This window comes from Sciurus carolinensis, chromosome 7 (assembly GCF_902686445.1).
Source record: "Sciurus carolinensis chromosome 7, mSciCar1.2, whole genome shotgun sequence".
In the NCBI taxonomy this organism is placed as follows: Eukaryota; Metazoa; Chordata; class Mammalia; order Rodentia; family Sciuridae; genus Sciurus; species Sciurus carolinensis.
The window spans coordinates 109,470,818-109,490,023 of record NC_062219.1 but is presented as its reverse complement, the minus strand read 5'-3'; the positions used below and the strand labels follow the sequence as shown (position 1 = coordinate 109,490,023).

The 19,206-nt window shown below is 38.6% G+C and overlaps 1 protein-coding gene across 3 annotated transcripts in view; it reads right to left on the bottom strand.

The window, feature by feature from the left end:
- Nucleotides 1-390: 390 nt before the first annotated feature.
- Nucleotides 391-19,206, bottom strand: part of Pla2g7 (phospholipase A2 group VII) — a 35,533-nt gene continuing 16,717 nt past the window's right edge. For 2 of the 3 annotated variants that reach the window (XM_047559374.1, XM_047559373.1), the window contains 11 exons: nt 17,175-17,316; nt 12,144-12,265; nt 11,558-11,702; nt 9,982-10,075; nt 9,278-9,346; nt 8,811-8,934; nt 7,828-7,941; nt 5,848-5,939; nt 4,490-4,660; nt 1,576-1,724; nt 391-1,133 (listed from right to left, as the gene is read on the bottom strand). In XM_047559374.1, the coding sequence (XP_047415330.1) occupies nt 991-1,133; nt 1,576-1,724; nt 4,490-4,660; nt 5,848-5,939; nt 7,828-7,941; nt 8,811-8,934; nt 9,278-9,346; nt 9,982-10,075; nt 11,558-11,702; nt 12,144-12,265; nt 17,175-17,283 (1,332 nt within the window). In that variant the 5' untranslated portion in view covers nt 17,284-17,316 and the 3' untranslated portion in view covers nt 391-990. The remainder of the gene's footprint in view (nt 1,134-1,575; nt 1,725-4,489; nt 4,661-5,847; nt 5,940-7,827; nt 7,942-8,810; nt 8,935-9,277; nt 9,347-9,981; nt 10,076-11,557; nt 11,703-12,143; nt 12,266-17,174; nt 17,317-19,206) is intronic. The other variant, XM_047559376.1, reaches the window with a different exon arrangement.

Below are 19,206 nucleotides of genomic sequence, written 5' to 3'. Positions count from 1 at the left end.
AAGTGTGTTTTTTTTAAGAGATGTTTTAAACCTCTATTTAACTGTTATTCTACTGATAGAACTACCACATATAAAATTTAAAATGTCCATTAAATATTCATTGGGAAAACAAAGAGGTTAGATGTAATTCAGAATGTTACCTCTGTTATCCATCACAGTCTTTGGGTGAATAACTAAATTAATGTATTATAGTAGGAATACATGGCCTGTCTTTTACAACTGTAACACCAAGGACACCTTTGTTTAGTAAATAGCATGTATGGGAAAGAGCATTTAAAAATGCAAATAAATTGCTAACTTGCTTTCCAAGCCTCTGCCTTGTCACCAGCATTCCCAACCTTGGTCCACTCCCCATTTCCTCACTGTAATGAAATTGTATACTATCACCAATCCTGCATTAAAACAATGACTTTATTATCAACCAGATCTAATTTTTCTCATCATGACCAAAAGTTAAAGAGAAACACTGCCCAGTTCTACCTAGAATATCATTTTGCTAAAACTCGATTCTACTACTGCTAATAGAGAATAAAGGACAAGAACATCTATTTTTACTGTATGTTTAGGGAATCTTATCACAACAGGTTTTCATTAGCATTGTGCCTGTTTTAATATACTTCCATTAATTAAAGTAACATAAAAGCCAATTTTAATTTTGAGACAGAAAAAGATCAACCAAGTAAAAATATAATTTGAACTGGTATGATTTTTGTATATTGCAATCTTTCCTTAAAGAGAAAAAAATTCTTAGTCCAAACCTCAATCACTACTACAGTACAGCCTAAATTTTAAGGTATAAGTTATTTGAGAAAATACAATTGAGCTCTCTCTCTCTCTCTCTCTTTCTTCCTCTCGCCCTCTCTCTTTCTCTTCCTCTCTCTCTCTCTCTCTCTCTCTCTCTCTCTCTATCCCTCTTGCCCTCTCTCTTTCTCTTCTCTCTCTCTCTCTCTCTCTCTCTTTCAGTTTTTAAATGAAACTTTCAATAAAGTTTTAATTCACATTCATTTTCTCTATTCCCATAGAGTTCTGTGGAGTGTCAAGTTGGGTGGGTGTATGAATTTTTGGTCCTGGAATTAGATTCTCATCATCTCCTTCCATCAGAGGGTCCCACTGATCGAAATCTTTATGAAGTCCTACAAAACATAAACATTAACAAACATATTAAACATTTGTGAGCACTGAATAGTCCAGAACCTCTAGAGGGCACTATAGAACTAGACATTAAGCAAATTGCACAATGACAGTGGCAAGGTGTTCCATGTCAGCTGTCCCAGGGCTTCATCAACTGCATGAACTGTAGGAGTGAGGCACCCTTCTTTTTGTCAGTATCCCCAATAGGCAAGTCCCCCCCCCCCCGCAAGGTTTTATGGAGAAACTAACTTTTAACAAGTAGAATTGCTTTCTATGTTGAATAGTATACAAAGTAGCAAAACTCTCTCTCTCAAATTTTTGCTTTCGAATTGATTTACTGCTTTGTTGAATTGTAAACCAACTAGAAATAGTTAAAACTAGACTGTTAAATAACACGCTTTTGTCTGGAGAATATCAGTTTAGGAAATATGATTCATTTCTTACCTAAATACTTTTGTAAGAAAGCTAATGACGCTTTGTCGATGAGGTCAATAGCAACCCCTGAATCTATATGTCCTTTAAATTTGAATATGTGTCCAATTATTTTACCAGCTGCAAAAGTGAAGTCAGCAAAATTATGATGGACTGAACCCCTAAAAGAGAAATGAGAAATTTACACCATGTTATTTGATAAAATTACTTTTGTAACTGAGATGAAAAAAGATCCTGGCCCCATTCGTTTATTTACTGAAAGTCAAGGAAAGAAAACCTGTAATTTGATTTCCTTACATGTATTTGAGGGTAACAGGCTATTCATTTAGAGATCCTAAAGTACAGACCTCTCCTGCTAGAAAAACAAAGAATCTTGGTATCTTGATTTTAGAAGAAATGATTCCCACTTTTTTTTTAAGTTATATTTTTTGGTACTGTGGAGTGAACCCAGGGGCACTTGGCCACTGAGTCACATCCCCAGTCCTTTTTTATTTAGAGATGGGGTCTCACTAAGTTGCTGAGGCTGGCTTTGAACTTGTGATCCTCCTGCCTCAGCCTCCTAAGCTGCTGAAATTACAGGTATGTGCCACCATGCCTGGCCCAATTCCCACTTTCTAATACTTCCAATTTGTGTGAATGGAATGTGCTATGTGTTGAAAGACCTTGAACTCAAGAGATGGAGCTTGTCCCTCACACCTGACACTTATCTTAATATGTATTTGATGTTTGTAAAACACTACAGAGTTAATTCTTTTTATCTATTAAATAATAGCAACAATATCAAACACCTGTCCCTGTATTGGTCTAAATTCATCAACAGTCTAACATCAGATAGAAGGCTCCCCACTTTTTTTGATACTTGGTGACTCTTGCACCTCTCTTCATTTCCTTGACATCACATCTTCACTTCTGACTTGACTCTTCCACCTAAATGTAGGCATTCCTTGAGATTCTATTCTCAGGCCAGTTCCTTTCTCATTTTGAAGCATCATATACCCCAAAGGTTTCTTCTATAATAGCAGGCAAGTTCGGTACATTTCCAATTTGTGGCCAGATGTCTTGACCTAGTCTTGCAAGTTCTCAAGAAATTCCAAGGCTAAAACCCAACCTCAGACCGGCCCCACCCACTACGACTCTTCCTCTTCACTTTGCAGGTTCCAAAAGCAGAGCATCATCCTTTTAGCCACCTAAGCTCAAAGCACAGCCACTGTCTCCCTCTCCCTCTTCCCCACATTCCAGTCAAAACTTGAGTGTCAGAAATATAAAGAAGGTAAATAGAGACAGGGTCATAAGAGAGCTGAGAGCAGAAGCCTGGATGGGGTGAGAATGGCCTGAGAAGAGTGGGATGAATGATTCAAGAGACTGGATAAGGGAGCTCATGGTAGCCAAGGGTGCAGGACAGGTAGTCAGCCATGAAGCACGGATGGGTGAGAAAGGCTGGGACTGCAGAGGCTGTGTGTGCTGTGAGCTGAAGCAGGACTTTAAGTGTCCATGCTGTGGTGGAGGTGGGGCTCAGGAAGTTAGACTACAAGTGTCAAAGAGTGCATAGAAGTGCATGAAATGTTAAATGCAAGCTATTTTTTCAAGATTTCTTGAAAGAAAATGGGAAAGAAAAAAGTGAGAACCAAGAAGGAAATAGGTTTGAAGGAGGAACAGGTGAGCTGTAGTAATTGTCAGCATTAGGCTTGCACATACAAATAAGCTAACTTGAAGTCTTTACCTGAAATACCCAGACCTTTCCTCAAATCTATCTAAGCTCCCTCAATCCTATATGATGATATCCTGGTGCCATCCCTTCTTTTTAGTTGGAAAAGACTCCTCCATTTTCTGATTCCATAGTGGCTATTGCCCATGCTGTCCAGTAGTTCCCCTCTATCCAAAGCGGATATATGAAATCACAGGAAGTACAGAACCCTACATGTAATTTTTTTTCCCTATATATCCATGCCTATGATAAAGTTTATAAATTAGGTAACAATAACATATTGGGAATAACAATAAAATAGAACAACTGTAAAAATATACTATAATAAAAATTATATGAATTTGATCTCCCTCAAAATATCATATTGAGCCACACTTAAACACAAGCATTATGATACTGTGATAGTTGATCTAATAACTGAGATGGTACTAAGTGACTAACAAGTGGGTAGCATATACAGTGTGGATACATTGGACAAGGGATGATTCATGTCCTAGGCAGCATGCAGCAATGGTACACAATTTCATTATGCAACTGAACATGGCACACATTTAGAACTGATAAATTGTCTGTTTCTGGAATTTTTCTCATTAATATTTCTCTATCATGGGTAACTAAAACTATGGAAAACACAAATGTGGAATGATAATTACAGATAAGGGGGAGACTACTCTATGTGTTTCCTTCCTGCCCTTTTCCCTAAATAAACTGGGTTTCACATGGAGAAGCTGAGTTCCACCCTCTTTGCTTTGTAATATCTTATTGTGAGTTCAAAATCCTATTTGGAGTTCTTTCTCATATTCAGGATAGAAGCATAATGCTAACCCTCAAGAGCACCTTGTTAAAAGTTCTGGGGAATTAATAAATTCAGATTCTTTCCAACAGGTCAGCACAGTAGATGATCTGACTACTTCTTTAGGAGTTTCTAGCCTGGCATAAGGATGAAATACTTTGTTCCCCCATCCCACCTTCAAAAATGTGTTTAGATAAGAGGTGTACATAGTCTAATGCAAATTTAAATTACTAGTACCTACACTATATGCATTAACATTACTGAAAGCATTTTCATTTTGAAGAGAGTAAATGTAATTAGAAACTGAGACCATCTAACAGTCTAAATAACTGATTTAGCAGTTCTGTAATGGCTATCAAATAATAACTGTTGACATTTGTCCAAGTTCAAAGTTTCTGTTTTAGATGAAGTAAGTCACTAATACTTACTTGATTGTAATCATTTTTCTTTCTTTATCAGGTAGATAGAATTTTGTCATTTTTATGATGTCATTAGGAGACTGGAATCGTTCTGAGTTGATAAAGAAGAGGGGCTGAGGGATTTTGGAATACACATCATCACTCACTGGATACATCCACGGATCAAGGGCAATACCACACCTGCAGATAGTTGTTGACAGTGATGAAGAAAGGCTGCTTACACACTGGTCAACATATAGGGCTTTCTAACACACCAATTTATTATGGGTTATCTTGCTGGGGTTAAGAGCTATTACACTTCAATGTGAAAAGGGGATATCATTAGTTTTATAAGGTAGCAGACCTGTAATTATATAATCATTTTCTGTAGGAGGTGTTTAGGAACTGCAACCTCTGAAAAGATATTTTCTTTTTTTTGTTACATCATTTTCCATTTCATTTTCCATTTTTGTTACATCATTTTCAAAATAAATTTAAAACTAAAAAGTCATTTCTTCAAAACTGTGGGGTGTCTCAAAAAAGTACAATAAATGCACTATTTCCTCTGTGTTTCCAGAGCTTCTGGACACTCCATAGTGTATTTATTATACCTGTTCCAGTGCCACAAATGGATTCATTGCTTTACTTGAAAAATTATCAGAGAGCTGCAGAAAAATGTAGGAAGACGTCATTTAAAGTGTCACTAACTTTTTTTTTTTTACAAGCAAGTTTATGTTTTCTGACCTTTTGAACAACCCCTTTGAGGCACTCAGTGGATGAAAGAAGAAACTGAAACAGATTTTAAACAATTTAATGTTAAATTTCACAAATGATCTTGCCTACTTTCGATATGGTTGGTTCTATGTGATCTCACCTGTCTGGAATGAAGCAGTTCAAGAAAGAAAATATTTCTGCAAGTTAGAAAACTGGGTGGGATCTGGTCCTGACTCCTACACAAATAACTGTGTGCTTTTACATCCAGCTCTACCTTAAAGATAGAGGGAGGAAAAACTAATTTTAAAAAACCCTTTCTAATGGGAAAGTCTAGAAATATTTTAAGATGGCAATATTATTATCACAATCAGTATGTAAGAACCAAGGTGTATAAAGATGAATTTCCAAGTCAAAACATTAAGCTCTTGAGAGGATAAATAAGAATGATGGAGGAAGTTGGGAAGAGTTTTTTATAGCAGGAGAAGTAAATGGTTTCTGCCTAGGTAAATTTATATAGAGTACCTGATGGAGGCAAAGGGATTGACTTGTAAGCCTGGACACATCCCTTTTTTTCACTAGGACTTTGATAAAAAAAATTATGTCTCACATGTGTTCTTACTCCCCCTCTTCTAATAATTTACTGTTACTTTGCTTTATTTGTCTTATTCTCTTACCTGAATCTCTGGTCTTCACTAAGAGCCTGAAAAACTGTTGCTCCACCAAAAGAATGTCCAATTACTGCTATTTTATTCCTATCGATGGAGCCCTATGTGAAAAAGCATGATAAAACATCCATAAGTATGGTGTGAGAAGAATAGACTACATGATCTTGTCAATCATACAGTCATTACTCATTTCACAGGCATGGGTATGTACTTGATTTCTTTAAAAAAATTTTTTTTATTTGTTCTAATTAGTTGTACATGACAGTAGAATGTATTTATACATTTTGATAGATCATACATAAATGGAGTATAATTTCACATTTTCTGATTGTACATATTGTTGGATCACATCAGTCATGCAGTCATATATGCACATGAGGTAATAATATCTGTTCCACTCTACTATCCTTCCTACCCCCATATCCTTTCCCTTCCCTTCACTCCCCTCTACCTAATATAAAATAACTCTATTCTTCCCTAGCCACCCCACTTATTGTGAATTAGCATCTGCATATCAGAGAAAACATTTGGCCTTTGGTGTTTTTGGGTTTGACTTACTTTGCTTAGTGTGATATTCTCCAACTCCATTCAATTACCAGCAAATGCCATAATTTCATTCTTCATTTAAAGAAGTTCATTCTTCTTTAAAGCTGAGTAATACTATCGTGTATGTGTGTGTGTATGTATGTATATATATATATATATATATATATATATATATATATATATACCATTATACCACATTTTGTTTAACCATTCATCTGTTGAAGGGCATCTAGGTGGGTTAGTTATTGTGAGTTGAACTGTGAAAAACATTGATGTGGCTGTGTCACTGTAGTATGCTGATTTTAAGTCCTTTGGGTATAAACCAAGAAGTGGAATAAGTGGGCAAATGGTGGTTCTATGCCAAGTTTTCTGAGGAATCTCCATGCTGCTTTCCATAATGGTTGCACCATTTTGTATTCCCATCAGCAATGTATGAGAGTACATTTTCCCCTACACCCTCGCCAACATTTATTGTTGCTGTATTCTTCATAATTGCCTTCTGATTGCAGTAAGATGAAATCCTTGAGTAGTTTTGATTTGCATTTCTTTTTTTTTTTTTTTTTTGCGGTACTGGGGAGTGAACTCAGGGCCTGGTGCTTTTGAGGCAAGCACTCTACCAGCTGAGCTATCTCCCCAGCCCTGATTTACATTTCTTTAATTGCTAGAGATGTTTAAATTTTGTCATATATTTATTGTTTGATTGTATATCTTCTTCAGTGAAGAGTCTGTTCAGTTCCTTAGCCCATTTATTGATTGGGATATTTGGTGTTAAATTCTGATAGACAGTTAATCCAGATGGGGACAGGGTCTGGGGGTCATGCACCCTTCTTGGAGGGTGTGATGCCGACTAGATTGTTGATGATAAGGCAGGAGTCAGTTGAGGGGAAGGGTGTGTCAGGCCAAGAGGTCAACATGTACAAAGGCCTGGATACTGGAGAAAAAGAGGCTGCTTGAGGGACTGCAAACTCTTCATTGACTTGGAGCACAGACCATCATCTTATCCTCAAACCAAACTGCTTCTAGTTCCCTGCTGCCTGCACTCCACCCTACATCACCGCTGAACACTTTTTTGAGTCTTCGCTCATGCCATCCACTCTGATATTCTTCCACCCCCTCCCAAAATTGTGTCCAAAACTTTTAATCAACTTTTCAAGTTAAAGTTCCAAAACATGTAGGAGCTGTCCAAGAAATTATAATATTTCCCCTGAAGATAGGAGGTTGATCCATACGAACATGCTGTTTTTGTAGATTAAAACTGTTTGTCATTTCATTTGTAGTTCAACCTAATACATTCTTCATTGCTATAATATTTTGCTATATTTTTAATGCTTTGTTTTTGTTTTCTATAGACTTTTACCCTACAATATAGCTGAAAATCACACAACACAGAACAATAAGTAACAATGGGCAGGGTTTGGGGGGAATGGTTTTTTTAAAGCTCACCTTCAGTTGTTGTACATCAAACCCTAAATTTAATACATCCTTCACTGGCCTTCCATGAGCAATGTCGAGAATCACATTGAGAGCCTGGGAACATTCCTTTGCTCTGTGCTGCACCTAATATGATTAATAGAAGAAAGAATGATAAAAGGTTTTAACATTTATCTTAAAGTTTGTGTAGAGGTTGCATTTGGTAAAATAGTTGGTTTGTTATGAACTGGAAATATCTGAGTAATGAGTGAGTGATTAGAGTGTACGGGGACATGGGCACCAGCTTCACAGGGAGGTATTAAGTCCAAAGCCTGGCTCTTTGCTTAGGTGCTGTGTGATTTTTGGATAATTTATTTGACCTCCCTGGGTTTCCACTTGTTGTCTAATAATGTCTACATCAATGAAATGTGGGTGGACTTCAATGCCACATCATATGTAAAATGCCAACTGCAAAGAAACAACCAATGTGCTTTATTTCACTTAATTGTCCCAATAGCTCTGTAAGACAGATACTGCTATTATAACTCACTGTTTTGTAAGAGAGAAAACATGGAAATAAAAGAGATAAATCTGTCCTGATTCCGCCCACAGCAAAGTGACAAAGCTAGTAGAGTTCAACTTTCAAATGTAGTAAACTGGATTGTGAAGCCTTTACTCTTAGCTCTGTTGTACACTGCCTCTCTGAAGCCATTTTTTCATATTGCTTCTAAGGGTGGGTGATCTATTGATTTATTTCCTATCACTTCTGAGAGTCTAAAATTAGAAGTTTCAATACCAGAGAATTCTGCCAGAAAGACTTGTGTTTGCTTTTACTGTGAACCAGACATTTTGTTAAGGGAATCTTGCTACTTGGATATCTTCTGACAGTTCTTTTGGTAATGGGAAGTAGGACAGCCAGGAGTATAGTTTGCCATGTGTAAAATTAAATTAACGAATGTCATCGTTCTGTACATGCTTAAGGCCACCAGGACACCTCTCTTCTCATGACAAAGTACCTGCTGTTTTCGTATATCCGCCTCCTCATTTTGTTCTAGGGTTTTAAAGTAGAGCCAGGACCTGTTCCTTGTTTCTGCAGCAGACTGGTCCTCAAAATAGTAAGTTGCAGAAGCGGATCCGTCTCTACAATACAAACACAACTGATTTTATACGTGTTCCTTCCCTCCTCATCTGACCCATGTTCCTCAACTCCATCCTTGACTGAACTTTCTTCTGATTTTTTAAATTGTGTTTCCTGTTTTACTATACATTTTTTTAAATTAAATAGGACCCCAAGGGAGCTCTAGGAAATGGGCCTTATTGTTCATCGTCAAGTGACATGTAAAAACCCCTTGTTCAGTCTTCACAATACTAGAAGGCAATGTCAACCATGCTGAAAATGCACTGGAATCAAATTAAAAGCATAATTGTGGGCATCAACATTCTCTGTATTTGTCTAATGACCCAGACAGACCATAATACATACCTGTGTTCTACAGCAGCTACTATAAACCCATGAGATGCCAGGTCAACACCAATAGCAGAATAAACTGTCCTTCAAAACAAAAAGAGAGAAGTATTTCAACTACCAGGCATGATGACAGTCTGGTTCTGCCAAGACAACCAGGAACAGAATAGGGAGGCCAGTGCCCTGCGGGTAGAGTGTGGAGCTCTGGTCCTCTGACCTTAACCCTTAGGGTCCCTTTGACAATGCCTAGAGGTGTTAGTTATTACAACGGGAGAAGGACACTAAGGGCATCTAGTTAGTAGAGGGACACAGCTAAACACCCTAGGATGCATAAAATTATTTAGCCCCAAATATCGGTAACATTGAGGTTGAAAAACCCTGGCACAGTGATTATAAATATTGCCTTTGAGAGTTCTGGGTTTTTAAATCTTGACTTTGCCACTAACCAGCTATATGAATTTCAGTGATTACTGCAAAATGGGACTAGGAATAAAGTCTTTCTTCAAGGATAGTTGTATGGTTTGGATAAGATGATGTACACAGGACTTGACAAGACAGAACCAGGACAACTCAGCACACCACACATGGTTCTTGAGGAAGCCCAGCACCCCCAGGACAAGGGCCAGTGTGACATTCTAAAATCTTCTATTCCTTTTTTGGGAAAAAATGTATTCAGTCATTAATTGCTAGAGGATAAAGCTGTCTAATCTCTCAAACATTACCTAAATGCTCCAAGACCATGAGAAAAGATAATAAGTGGATATTTTTCACCAGTCCTCAGAGGAGAATTCCAATTTGCAGGAACTATCATTGAACCTAGACAACAATGGGAGATTAGTTAGTATTTTCTCTGACTTGAATGTTGTTAGTTAATTTAACTTATATATTCTCAGCATAAAATTTGGAAGCATGGAATTTATGGATTAAGAGTAAATTTATTAGAAAGTCGGCTACTGGTTACTTACCAATCAAATACTGAATTGTGTGCTCTTTTTTCACATGGTAATATCATTAGCTATCAGTTCTCACTGCCAGTTCTGAACTTAAGGTGAGAGATTTTCCTACACAGGTGTATTCAGAAGAACTGCTACTTATTACCATTTTGAGGTTTGAGGAAAAACTTCAAAGGGAGTGTTCTAAAACCAAACCATGCAGCAAACCCAGGAACATTATACTGAAAGCCAGAATCTGAGAATTAGAGACTCCTGTCATTACAATTTGTCATGATCCAGTGAAGGATGGTGAGACCACTGACTTCATACTTAGAGGGGGCTTTGGGTACACTCTGCCATTGACTAGCTATTGTCCTTGGGAGAGTTACTCTCTGAGCTTCAGATTCCTCTCTTACAGCTACCTTTTAGGGGTTTTGTGAGAGTTTTATTTAATTAAGTAGTATCTTTGAGCACCTATCTACTCATCCAGTAAGGGGCTCAAAAAATGGAAAATACTGTCCTTTGTTCCTTCACAATTGTCAGGCTATCATAATTATTACCATAGTTTTTTGTGGTTTCATTTTTTCTCATCTATAAAATGAAGATGTGGTCATGAAGACTGAAGGCGATGATTGCTATGAAAGTGATTTATACATTATTCACAATAAAGACGGGTAATAATGACATTCTCATCATTTCTACATTAGATTGGTTTTTAAGAAAATTCTAAGTTAAAATTAATTCTAGAACTTGTAGGTGTTTTTGATGGAAAAATTTGAAGAATAGTTAACATTCACCCAATGGCAGTATCTGGTCAGATCGGTGAGGAAAGTCTGTGTTGGAACAATCTAGACACACTAAATGATGAATGAACATCAGATTATTAGTGAGAGGCTGGTTCCTTATGGGTAGGTGATGGGAAGAGAGTCAAGTCTCTTCATTTGTGACAAGTAAGAATTTAGCCTTTTTTTTTTTTAATCTGTACAGTTATGGTGGCTTCTACTTTCTTCCTCTTTCAGCCTAACAGAGCATTCAGGGTAATGGTCCCAAGCCATCCTGTTACTCTTGTTACATCCCTGCCTCCCCCAGGGGTACATAGAGGGAAAACTAAGGATCAGCTAGCTATAGAAAGATGCTAGAGTAGGTCTGACCCTTTCACTTACTACCATCAAATTCAGAATGGACAAATGAGAACCCTGGATTCTCTCAAAGTTGCCTAGGCTCCTAAGAAATACTGTCCTTGTCATCTTAGGAGATGTTTAGATTGCAGAAAAATGACTTCAGTCTTAATTTTCTAAAATTCTTATTGTTTCCAAGCATTTCTCATATTCTAGAGCCAACAGAGTAGGACCAATGGAAATCTTACCATATAAAAACTTCAAAATTTTGCTCATAGGCTCGTGTGTTCCAATAAATTTACTAAGACCCAAAAAATATTCTTTGTTTGGGATCCAAAGGGTCTCAAAGTGATCATAATCTTGGGATGGATAATACAAACGCAAGAAGGTACTCTGTTAAGGAAAGAAATTAATACGTTTTTAGTCAAGTTGCTTCTCAAAACTATTCCAACAGCTATTTTGCATATTTTATTAGTGGGGACCCAGATATCTCTGTTGTTCATGAAGAGGTCCAGACAACTTTTAAAGCTTCTGTGGTGATTGAACACAGTGAGTAAGGAGAAGAAAAATAACAGTATGTTTTTTGAGTGAGAAAAGAAAATGAGCACCTTGCTTTAGACATTGAGGAGAGGGAATGGAGAGTTCATAGTCAATCAGATGCCAGCAAAGAGCTATGGAATGACTAAATTAGCAAAGACTTTGTATGAAGCAATATAAATGGCAATATTAGTCATTTTCCGGTGAGGGGAATATCAAGTTTTAACACCTGCTATTGGGTCCTAACAGTGGTTAATATTAGAGTAAAAGGATAATTTGTATTAATCAATGTATTACCTTATTGGTATAATCAAACATCAAGTCTGTGCAACCAACAGAGTAAGATCCACTTCCTCTGGGGATTTTACTATGTTCAAAGCTTACAGAGGCCATCAGCATTCGTATTTGATCAGTCCATCCTGAAAAATAAGGCCCATGTTACCTTATTTATCACCCATTACACCTCAGGCCTTATTATGCAAGGAATCCCAAAGGAATTGAGTTACTTCCCATCATTTCTGGCCTCTCTCATTTCTTAAACTAATCGAGGACCTGTTGTATGCAAAGCACTATGTAGGAGTTTTGAAGAAAAAAACATTGAAGGTAGACCTGGTCTTCCCCCAAGATGTTTCGGACTATCACCTCCTAATAAAGCTTGCTGTCACCTGCTGCTGTCTAGAGTATATTAAAGATGACTTTCCAAACCTGTTTTTTCTAAACATAAACTATCTCACATTTCAGATTTGTGCTTAAAACTTCTCACTGGGTATCTCTCTGGCTGAGGCCCTCCCCATAGGAATGTCAATGACAATGGTCCAAGATGAAACTAAATAGTCATCTCCCAAATCACACAGCTCACAACAACAGAATTCCCTCTCACATGCATAGATAGGGAGAGAAACCTGGAATTATCCTACTCTTTCAGCTCTTTCTCACCAACCCCCTATATTCATCCAAGTCTCAATTTCTAATATTTGTTTTTAAGTTAGAATTATCTCCCCAGTATATATCTCCCCAGTATATCTCTGATCTTGTCACCTGTATCATTAATTCCCTCTCTGTCTCTTGATCAAGCAGCTCCATCTCTCTAACTGTGCACAACTTGGATTTTGACTCCTTAAGATATATTGCTTACCCGGCTCTTGAAATGATTCAATACACAAATCTCACCAGGCAATTCTTAAAATCTGTCACTGGCTCCTGTCGTCATGGTTTTTCTTGAAGGGGTAATGTATGAGGTCCCTTTGGAAGGCAGTTTGTAGAAGGTATTTAAATCAGCATGTGCCCTCCTAAGCAAAAAGCACTGTGACTTTAAGAACAAATGTGGCCTATCTTTCTAGAGTCCTGGGGCTGAAACTCATTGAGGTTACAGGCACACAAGTTAAATTCAAAGTTCCTATAAATCCTCTATGCTCAAGCTCACTGCCTGGTACTCTTCTGCCTTTTCCCCTTAAGTAATTACTTTCCCTGTGTCTTAGCACACTAGGATACCGGTGTCTCTGTAACTTCACAAATGCTATTATATAGTCTGTGCTTGAAATCCCCTTGGCACTTTCAGAAGTTATGCCTTCCTTGATCCCCCAACAGACTTAATCTTTTCATTCTCAGTATCACTGATTTTAATATGTACATATATATGTATGTATATATAGAAACATAATGTGAATACACACACACACACACACACACACACACACACACACACAATTCTTCCTTTCATACTGTATTAAAGTCATGTATTCGCACACTATCTCCCACAGTAGGAGCTATCTCCACATCTTTGTATCTGTTGATCTTAATGCACTTTCTGGCACATAGTGAGCACTCAATAAATATTTGTGAAAATGATTTGAACTAAACTGAATGGCCATTGGTCTCTCTTGCTCTTCTTTCAAACCTGTCAAATATACTCTTTTACCCTCCCACTCCTGAAATTCCTTTTCTCTTTCTGGTGCCAAAACCCTTCTACACACCTGAAGTTTCGTCTGTTCTTCTTTCTGAACCACAGTCAAATCCATGTTTTAAGATGTTGGGTCCATATATCAGTATACCAGACTCTCACGTTTCTTGATACATTTGGCCTGCCCACCCCTTCTCCTTTATGGACTGTGAGAGTTGAATCCTCTGCTGGGCAGATTCTGCTGTGTTTTCCATTACACTCTGCCTCTGCCAGTATGTTAGGTATTACACCTGCATCAATATCATTGCTCAGGAAGGTTTTTAGTCATGGGAACAAACCTATTTACATCTGCCACACTGGTGACTCACGTGGGAAGCACCTGCCAGTGATGGAGGCCACCTATTGAAATACATAAGGACTTGCTACTCAAAGCTGATCCACAGTCCAGCATCATAGGCATTTCCTGGAGCTTGGAAATGCATGTTCTCAGACTTTACCCCAGCTCTACTGAAACAGAAAAGGTTCAGTAAAGTTTAAGAAACACTATGCTAAGGTACCAGGTCACCTGGCTAGACACACAGGTCAGCAATGTAAGGTCAGTGACAGGAGGTAGTTCTGAGGAAGACCCTGGGTGAACACATTCTGTGTATAAGATTCAGGTGACACTATTTCAGATTCCAGGTGTACTTCCTACAAGCTATACTGCTCTGGCCTAGGCAACTTATTCCCCTCTCTGATCTTCATTAATAAAATGTGGATGAGGGCACTTATCCAGCCTGGAGGACAAGTGAAGTGACAGTGTGGGTCAAGTACATAGCAGAGAACATGTCCTATAATAGGCACTCAACTGAAATTGTCCACTTTCCAGATTTAAATTAAGCCAAATTCATGGTGAGGTCCTCAGAGGAGTTTAGAAGATTTAAACTGGAGCATCCCATTTTCTTATCAGGCAGATTGAAAATTCAAGGTACTTCTACAGAATTTTTTTTTTTAACTTTACCTGTGTAGGTGAACTCTTCAGGGTTTGTTTAGAATTATCAAAGGTTCTTCCTCTCCCATTCAAAACTTTCTACTGAGCCATGTTTCATGGTGTAATAGGGAGACATCAGGTTCAGATCACAGTGGGGAAGCCATACCAGCCTGTCCTGTGATGAGCAGCCTGTGAGCTGCTGTGCCCCCACCCACAGGCAGCCATGGCATGGGAGTACTGGGTTGGGAGGGGGGTTTTGGCTCTCACAGTTCAGTGAGGAGCCCCAAAGAACCCATGGCTGCCTTGGAGACACAACCTCTGGAAGTCATTCTAGAGCCCTGTGAGAGCTCCAACCTGCACAGTGAATCTCCTCCCTTGTGAGATCTCAATTCCCCTAGGCCCTGGTGACCTTCCAATAACCTAGGTCACCCTGGTTATTCAAAACATGATCTGCCTCAAAACCTTCTCACCCAGTATTCAGGAGCCGTAGGTCAAGGTGAGGTGATAGGTCTGCCAATTGCAAGACACCTGACTCTGAGAAGGTCACAAGACATGTCCAGCTGACCCAGCTTTTGGTACAGTTTTCCAGAGTCCTATGGTTTATCAGTGCCAGGGCGGCTATAGAAAAGGCTCAGTAGCCTACAGTTCAAAGGTCAAACCATCACCAGGAATCAGCACAAAGGAAGGGAGGAAAACTTGTCAGGTGGGATGTCACTCTTAGATAATGTAGTTTGTGGTTCAGAATTTACAAATATCTCTTCCTATTTTTGTTCAACTTTATTTTAAAAAGAGCACTGGAACCTATAGGGCACTATTAATCTTATTACATGATTTTGGAGGTGTTCATTCGTCAAATATTCCTCATATTCAGTCCTGGAGATGAACCGTACACCTATTAGAATAACCTTCTCTTCCATGGCTTTATAACCTACATTAGCAAATCACATATCTCATCACTATTTATAAACCTTTTATCTTCATATTTATATTGTATATGTATTCATTTAGTCAAAATTATAAAGAATCATCTATTGTTTTAAATATTATTTAAAAAACTATAATAGTTAAGAATATTTATGCTTTCATTTTTGAGTATTTAAGATGAGAAGGGCATAGGGCTCAATCTATTACTACAAAGATAAATGAAGTAATGTCACTGTCCTCAAGTTTCTGCCAGTACAATGACAGTTATTCAATGACTTTTAAACATAAGGAAATGGAGGGGGGTGTCCTGAATTTCTTACCCTGTGCCAATATAAAGTGCATGATGTAAATGTCTCCAGTTGCCCATCATGTAAAATGCTACTTATTTTCAATCCATGGAATTTCAACTTGGTTTCAGAATGCTTGACTACAAGCTCTTTGTCTTAGTCATCAGTGCATCCTGATGCCTAACTTCCTGGTAAGTGTTGTGGGATGAATGGACCTTTGATATATTATTCTATTTCCTATAAGATACAGTCCCTCTCCTATAAGGCATTCATTTCTCCAATTAAGAAGTAGGGCAAATTTGTCTTAATGAAATTATGAAATCCCTTTTGTAAATGTTATGGTAATGAGTCACCCATTGAGCCTGAACAACTAGATCTGGGGTGACCACATTTATTAAGGTGTGAAGATCTATGGGTGCAGATAATGTAACAACACTCATAATCCACCCACTGTTCTCCATAGGAAACAAGATAGAGAAGTTCATGCATCATAATCCTCTGAGATAAGCAGGTATTCAGAAAGCTCCAGAAACAATCTCTTTGCTGTAAAGAGCCTTCTTGGTGACATGAGATGAACCTGTCTGGAGATGGCTGTCCCACTTGGGTCATTCTTCTTGGACTTCTCCAAGTCTTCCTGTCCTCTCCTTCCTTTCTTACCACAGGTGAAAGAGCAAGTGACCACATCCATTCTCCACTGGCATTTCTTGATGCCTACTTGTCTCCACTTCTCCTGACTCTTTGATAGAAAAGATCAATGCCCTATGGATCCCAAGACCTTAAAATGTCATCCTCTCTTCCCACCCTCCACTACTGACCAGGACTCTATCTGTTGACCAGGACACCTGTCTCTTCTCATCTTCATGGAAGCAGGTTTTGAGACTGCCTTGGAGGGAACTCCAGGGCTGTTGTGTTACCCTGCCTGGGGGGGAGTGGATAAGGGCAGCAAAGGAGAGAAGGAGCAGCACTGAGGGAGTTTTCTACCATTAATGCAAGCTGAGATTCCAGTAAAATGTCTCATCCTGGTTCTGTCCTGCAGTCATGATATGGCAGTACATGGGCACTACCTCAGTTTCAGTGATAAAGAGGAAAAAGTGAGGTCCTCTTACTATGCCAGGAGAATTGAGGGTCCCCAAACCAGTATTTCTTGATAGAACTTGCTTAGAAGTCCAAATGTGCAACAACTCTGAGGTCACCTGGGTTTGGCAACAGATCAGTTGTTCAGGCCCTTCAACAAATATACCTCTTACCTGATGATTTAATAAACCCAGTGGGATTTAGGTGTTGCCAGTCAAAAGGATGAACCAGTACGAGGCAGCTGCAGAGGCAGAAAAGCACATGCAATTTGGGTGGTGCCATCTTGGTTGCTGAGCAGTGGTTTCAGCTTAACCTCTTCAAACAGAAAATTAAAAGAAAAAAGAACATGCAATGAAGAGGACTTAAATAAGCTGACAAGTCAGTGAGGCTGGGGTACTAGTAATATTTGGAAAAAATGGAACATGCATTTTCTGAGCTGGGTCTTATGTAGGTTCTAGGATGGCAAAATTCTTGATCCTGCTGGATGATAGAGCACAAAAATAATACTGTTAGATAGTTCTATTACGTTTTTGGTCATGAGTTCTCTCATTTTATAACAGTCTAGTTTGATTATAAAGAAGAACATTAAAATATAGTAATTATAACAGCCATATATCATCTTCTTAATATCCACAGGTACATCCAGTATCCAGTAAACAGTTAACGGCTTTTGCTAATGCTTCCATCATAATTATACTGCTGCTGCTGGGGTTATTTTTGGTGTTAATGATGTTATAGTTTTTCCTGGTTTTTATACTCCTACTACATTGCAAGCTTCTAAAAAGCACAGGTTGGCTCTTATTTATGTCCCCTGGGCTCAACAGAGGGCCAGGTAGTCAGTTGATGTTGCATGAATGCTTTTTGAATCACTGACTGAAACACAGACTTCTGGACTTGGGGTAATAATAAAAGGCATCACAATCAGATTTTATGCTAACATCTTATCAGCTAAAGCTATCTTGCATTTGTGAATTTCTTTTCCCCTTTAAAATCTGTCCTTGCAACTTTTCAGGATGATGGCAATGGTCCAAGCCACTGCCATTTTTCAACATGAATTCTGGTAATAACTCTAACTGGTCTTCTTTCTTAACCCTTGCCCCATAGTCTATCCTCAACACAGTGGCCAGAGTGGTTATGTTACTCTTATGCTCAAAACTCCCAAATGGCGCCATATGTCACACAGCAAAGTTGCACACTTGCTGCAACAATAGTGGTAGTGGCCTCCTTGTCACTCACCCAACATGCCAGGCATTCTGAGCTCGCCATCCCCACCTCAGGGTTTTGGATGTGTTCCTTCCCATAGGAAAGCTCTCTTCCTTGACATGCAAAGGATGTCCTCTCACTTCCAGGGTTTTGTTCCAAAGTGACCTTTGCACTGAGGCTTTTCCTGCTCTATTTAAAATTGCAATCCAAATTCCATCCCCCCCCCCCATTAATTACATGCTCTATTTCCCTCCCTACCTCATTTTTTCTCCAACATTTATCACAAACTATCATGCTCTGTACATTATTTGTTAAGTGCTCATCTTTTTTCCACTAGAAATTCAGCTCTATAAATACAGGAACTTATTATTTTCCCTCTTCTGTATTCCCAAGACCTAGAATAGTGTTTAGGACATAGTAGGCACTCAATAAATGCCTGTTGTGTAAATAAACCTTGAATCCTAGTAGTTTCTGAAATGTGGTTATTAACACAGTCTGAGCTAAGTTTCATATGTGAGTTATAGGTCCTGCTGATATTAACTAGTTGATGCAATTGTTTTGTAGAAGATACAATACAGACATGTGGTAGGACAATTAGTGCTCCCAAATATCTATATGTTTCCCTACATGTCCTGGTCTCCCCCTGTGGCTGGGCTGGGGCAACAGTCTCAGAATGCAACTAATTCCCAATTAATGGAAATCTCAACAGAAGTGTTCCAAGTCTCCTGAGAGTCAGTGTGTCTTCTCCATCTGTTCCTTTGCCCAATAAAACCAATCGGAGGTCAGGTGCTGGTAAATGGGGGTCTTGAGGTAGAGGAAGCCTAGATCCCTAGTGACTGGATAAAGAAAAGTCCCTGCCAATGCACAGGAATCTTTTACAGACCGGAAATAAACTCTTGTTGTGTTAAGCCACTGAAATTTCCAGGTTGCTATTATATGAACATGGTTATGGCACAGCATGGCCATCCTGATACCAGACCTCAGACATTCAATCAAAGGGTA